A 6,000-nucleotide genomic window follows, 5' to 3' on the forward strand; every position below is an offset into this window, starting at 1 on the left:
CCACGACGAGGTCAGAATGGATCACGACGGCCCTCATCGAAAGGCTGGTGTCCTCATAACAGGCGGCAAATTTGGACATAGAAACACGAGGTTGGGGGGAGAATGTTACAGGAAGACAGAGGAAGAGATGGGAGGGATGCAGCTACGAGCCAGGGAACACCAAGGACTGCCTGCAGCCACGAGAATCTGGAAGCAGCAGGAAGGATCCTCCCTCAGAGCCTTCGGAGGGAGCGCAGCCACACAGACACCTTGACTTTGGACTCCTGGCCTCCAGAACTCTGAGAGAGTATGTTTCTATTGTTTTAAGTCACCTAGTTTGTGGTCATTTATTACAGCAGCTGCAGGGAACTAAGAAGAACTTAAAAGATCTTCAACCAATGGGGAAAAGGAAGCACGGGGAGCTTGCCACCTGCCCCTCGTCAAGTATGTAATGCCACTAGGATCTGGGCCCCTGCAGTGGGTCCAGGACGCTTCCCACTACCTCCAAGTCATTCACAGATAAATAAAGATGGTTCTTTAAGAAAGAAAGTCACTGCAACTCAAACAGCAGCGTGCAGAGCGGTGAAGTGCTTAGACTGTGGACTGGGGCAGACCTGACGGATAAGCCCGCTCAGGCACTCATCCGTGTGACTTGGGCCAAATGACTTGGCCTCTCTGAGCCTCAGTTTCCCCATCTGAAAACCAAGTCAAATAACCGTACGTACTTCAGCAGGTACATGCTGTTGTGAAGAGAAAATGAAGTGATCCAGGCAAGACGCTTAGCATGGTGTCCAGAACCCAATAAGCCTGAAATCAAGGTTAGCTATTAATACACAGTTGTTAACCACTTCTCAGACTCTGTCTCTCCAAGTTGTTTGGAGCGGATTCCTTGGCCTGGCCTTTCACAGTCCTCCATAATAAAGCCTTTGGTGTTGAATTATTGCTCCAAAGCTCAGGAAGGGCATCTTTCCCCCGAAAGGAGCTGGTGGGAACCGAGCTTTGACTTTCTGGCTCTTTCCATCCCAGTGGTCCATTCTTTCTTCATTGTCCTTAGTCGTTTACCGTCTCAATTTTTTCCATCAAATTTCTTCTTGCTGACCCTTTTTCAGCCTCCCCTGCAGTGAGCTTAATGTAATTTGAGGACACTGGGTGGCTTATTCTGAAAAGGACAAACTTTTAAATTGTATACGACAGACACATATCTTCAATCCAAAATCTCCCAGATAACTGGGTACTAAGAAGCAAGTAAGCCCACGTGCCATGATTAAAATGTGAGTCCCCCAAATAATTTGTTAGCTCTTCACATACATTCCAATGTTTAAATCCGAGACGCATTTTGCTGTTTTATCTCTATTAGTGGAGATGACAGAAAATCTTTCAACAGAAACCCCAAAAGACTTTTTGAAGCCATTACCAGGTATATAGCCTCAGACCTTCAGCTTCTTCAGTTGGATTTATTGTGTTAGCGTGGAAGTCTTTTTTTAAAAAAAATAATGGAAACTGCTGTAATTATAATCACTTTAGAACACCATTATTATTATTAATAAGACCAAATTACATGGTTCAAGCAGCTGTTGGTTCTCCACTGTTAGAGAGAAGTCACAGAATGGTGTCAGAGCCTCGGCGCTCATCTCCATGCCAACGTGAGGCTGCTCACACACGGCCCTCCGGGCGCATGACTGCGATGTCTTGAAGGGTGTCAGGCAGAATGAGGGACCCCTGTTCTTGATTAAAGCATTCAGGGAATGAGCACATTTCCAACAGTTGCCTTTCCCATGGGAGAGCAGGGATGGCGGGGCTCTGGTTCCTGTTGAATCTTCCCACATGGTCGCTCCTATGCACACCTGGATCCAATTATTCATGAAGCTGAGCCTTGAGCTTTGCCTGCAAGGAAGGGGACTCGATGGAGGGAATGGCAGGGACTGGGAGAGTCTAGTTTGTGTCACGTGTTAAGTTCCTAATACCTTGGGGTGTACGGTTCAGGGATCTCTGGCTGAAAAGGGTGACAGGAGGCCAAAAACCAAAGAAAAGAAGTCGGAAGGGAGGAAGGGAAGGGACCAGGTATCTGCCAGGTCATTGAGAACTTGGGTTCTGGAGTCCAGCTGCCTGGGTTCAACTTCTGGTGCTTTCCTTTTTCCTTGTCCCGTTGCCCTGGGAAAGTCACTCAACCTCTCCAAGTCTCAGCTGTCCCATCCCCTGTATCAGGGTAAGAACTTGGAGCTGTTGTGAGGATTTCCTACAGTGGCACATTAGGCACACGGCACAGTGCTAGCCACGAGGGGAGCCCTCCACACTAGCTATGACTATTATTTAATTTTCAAAAAATTCTTGATTATTTACTGCTTGAATGTACAATTCCATTTTTCTCGCCACCTAAGCAAGTTTTCTTTTAGGCTTCAGAGAGTTAGCAGAGAACATATGCGTGACTCTCGGCGATGAACAGAGCAGGAAAAAACTTCCTTCAAGTTCAAAAGTCCCCCCATGGCTGCCCCCTCTTGCCTGCTGCAAATACCTGACTGGTGGTCGGAGATGTTTCAGGGGGAGGTAGGCAAGAAATGAATCCCGATGCAGTCGTCATTAACACCTAAGAGTTTACAGTAGGCATCTGGAAAGCGCACGCGTGAATTCTTCTATAAAGCAGCTTATTACTAAATCAGGCCAAGAAGGAGGCACAGAATATTTCACTTCCCATCAAGTGTAAAAATTAAATCCGGATTGTTTAAAACAGCCCTCCCCGGAAACATGCGAATGTGTAACTGAGAACTAACCTTGAATGAGCTATTTCCTTGGCCAAGGTAAAGATATCAGCATAAGATACTCCATACATTCTTGTTAATTCATTAAACTTCATTATTTTAGAGTAAAGGTCATTGGATTAATTAATAAAGACAAACTATTATTTAGAAAAGTTGTTTTGTTTGTTTTTTTGCAAGCCCAAGAGAAATATTTTCTCATTCTTCTAGATGCCTTTTTCCCTTCCCCTCCTCTCTGGAGGAAGACAGGCGTCAGGACCCAAACTGCCCAAATTTACTTTACTTTAGTTGAGAGAATTCCCTTCCACTTAAAACGTCAAGGCACACATCTCCCAAGTGGTGACTGATTTAAGGCCTGTTCCAAAAGATTATCCTTGGGCCACAAAAAGAGGTTCACACTATCTCATGAAATCTTGGGAAAAGTGAAATGTACCAGGTTCTCACACCAGCGCGTGTTCTCACGTGGTGGCTTTTATCAGCTCCAACCTCTTGTCAAGTTAAGCTTCCTCAGCTGACTCTCCACACACACACCCCCCCCCCCGCCCTCCCCCTGCTCTCCAGCCACCATCCACCCGAGGAGATGCCAAAGACAGCGCTTAGATGAAAGGCAACTAGAATCAAAGTTTTGAGCCGAAATACATTTTTGAAGGCTTTTCTTTTTTAAACTAATTAAACAAGTATAGAAGTTATTCAGTAGAGTTTCTTTTTTTAAAGAGATTAGCATGGCATGTCTTTCCTCTTAAGAAAGTCTTGAATAATTTAATTAGAATTACACCAAAGTCATGAGTATGTGCTATTTATGGGGGAATCATGGCTGAATTAAAACCCAAATGACAGTGTTAAAAATGAAGTATCTTCAGACACCGTATTCAATGGATAAGAAAAACTTGACTTCAACTCACAGATTAGGTAGTTTCGAAGGAAGGAGGAGGGGGCCAAACCAACTCCTGGGATTTTGTTTTTCTTAAGATGACCGGGCCTGGGCACATTTGTTTCTTGCTACAAAAAGTGCTAATAATTGAAAATGAGGATAAGATCGCTGTTTGATTTTATTTCTATTTTGTCACTGGGAGACCTCTTGGTACCCGGAAGCCTGGCTCAGCGCATTTTTTTTTTCCCAGTCCCTTTACTGCATTTAACACGTTCCCCACACGTGTGTAGACTCTTTGATCGGCGCAGAGGGGCTAAGCAGCAGGGCCAGCCCAGAGGAAGCTGACCAGCCAACCCCGAGAGAGGAAAGTGGAGCCGGGGAAACGCTGCTCCCTCCGCGAGCAGCCAGCGAGCGAGTCTCCTTGGGCAGGGTTGCTCTGAGCTGAGATAAAGCAAGAATCCCTTTGAAAGGGTACTGCGCCTTTGGAGGCCGTCCACGAGCCTCCTTAGCGATGAGACAGCGCGGGGGTAGGGGGCGGGAATATTAACGCTAAGTGATTCCCCCGGTAACAGCAGCATCGCTCCCTGGGCCCACCGCAAGGTCTCCTCGCTGAAAAGACGTGTCGCTCGCCAGAAGGCAATCCCATTAGAGGGAAGTTACAGGTCTCTCGCCTCGCAGCCACATGGAGACGGAGAGCTTAACAAGTTCTGAAGCGCTTGCACACACCTCCGGCTGCGCCCGGGGCAGGACTGCCACCGCTCCGAGTCCCGAGTGCGCGCGCCCCGGCTCCCGGTCCGGAGCCCCTCTGCGTCCCCAAGATCTGCTCTCCGGGGACAGCTGCTGTTTTGGGGGCGACGCTAAGCTGCGTGGAGGCACAGCTGGGCGCCCCCAAGAGCCCCCCGGCTGCAGGGCGCCCGGTCCGAGCGGGCTGGCGAGCGCGCACCGACCTACCTTCTGCGGGGGCGTCCCGATCAGCATCTCCAGGTAGTAGCCGCGGCCAGAGTCCCCCTGCAGGTTATCCACCATGGCCAAGAAGTTGGCTGCACCCCCGGCGGGCTCCAGGGCGAGCGCCAGGCCGTCCGCGCGGGGCTCGGCGGGGGGTCCGGGCCCAGGGGTGGGCGCCGCCCCGCGGCTGCTGGCCGATGCCACCCGGAGAGGCAGCGTGAAGGGCGCGGGGGCCGGCGCCGGGGCCGCGCGCAGCAGCCACTGGGCCAGCAGCGGCAGCAGCAGCGCCCGGGCCAGCGCGCCCATGCCCGCGGCGGGGCTCGGGGGGCGCGCCTGGCCGGGCCCGTCCCGTCCGGCGACAGCGGCTCAGCGACTCTGCGGCGCGCTGGGCTGCGGGGCAGGGCTGGGCGCGCAGCGGGGCCGGCGGCGGCGGGGGGGGACGGGAGGAGGACCGGGGAGGAGGCGCCGGAGCCGCTCCAGCCCGCGCCAAGTTAAGCAAGTTGGTCGCCGCTGCCCCCTCTGGCGGGCAGCGGCTGCCCCGCAAGGACCGGGCCCCTCCCCCCTCCCCGGCCAAGGTCAAAGCGAGGCGCGTGGTACACCCGGGTCCACCCAGGCCTGCCCTGTTCACCCTCGCTTGTCTTGGGCCGCGCCTCTTCTCCGGGAAACTCGAGTCCCCAGTTTCCTCGGAACGCGCCCCGGCTGCCACGGCCAACGGATGTGACGAGACTCATCGGATACCAGGGGGGAAAGTTTCGGGAACCCTTAAAGGGGCAGCGAGGGCCTCAACTGGCTCCCTGGCCGCGCGCGCCCGGCTGCCCCGCCGGTGTTCCCTGGCCCCCTAGTGGCGGGGACTTCCAGGGGTGACGTGGGGGTCAGAGGGAAGCGTAGAGAAACGCAGAAAAGCCGCGAGCATCTCTAGGAGTGAAAGAGTCTGCGCCTCCCCTCGCCAAGTACGTCCCTGCAGCCCTGCAGCCGCCCGCCCCCTGGGGTCCTGCTGCTTCTCGGGGCCTCTTCTGTGCCCACCCCCTCCAGCCCCGTTCCTGCCTATCCCCCGTCCCCACTTTGGGGGCCCCTGAGTGATTTTGAAGAGGTCTGAGTGGAGGCTGGGAGAGGCAAGGGTTGCGGGAACCCGGGGAGGACGCGAGAGCTTTGGAGACTTCTCTCTAGAAATCTGGGGGAGGTAGGGGGCTTGGCTGCTGTAGCTGCACCAGCCTCGGTTCTTCCTTTGCGCCCACCGTTTGAGCCGGGGAGGTGGCGTCCGCAGCTGGCTTTGAGCCTGGGCTTCTCCGCCCACTGCTCGACCGTAATGCAGATGCGATGCTGCCAGTAGCTGCTCCTTCACCTGCCCCAGGATTCCCTCAGTCCACCCAGCAAGTTACAGTCATCATCCAAAATCAGGGCCATTGAATTTACAGCTCTGCCTCCATTCCCCGCACCCCCCCCCCACCGCTT

The 6,000-nt window shown here is 53.2% G+C and overlaps 1 protein-coding gene across 1 annotated transcript in view; it reads right to left on the bottom strand.

The window, feature by feature from the left end:
- BACE2 (beta-secretase 2) overlaps positions 1-4,854 on the bottom strand; it is an 86,391-nt gene extending 81,537 nt beyond the window's left edge. Inside the window, exon 1 of the mRNA XM_030835451.2 lies at positions 4,555-4,854. Within this exon, the coding sequence (XP_030691311.1) occupies positions 4,555-4,854 (300 nt within the window). The remainder of the gene's footprint in view (positions 1-4,554) is intronic.
- Positions 4,855-6,000: the final 1,146 nt, after the last annotated feature.

Source organism: Globicephala melas, chromosome 4 (assembly GCF_963455315.2).
Source record: "Globicephala melas chromosome 4, mGloMel1.2, whole genome shotgun sequence".
In the NCBI taxonomy this organism is placed as follows: Eukaryota; Metazoa; Chordata; class Mammalia; order Artiodactyla; family Delphinidae; genus Globicephala; species Globicephala melas.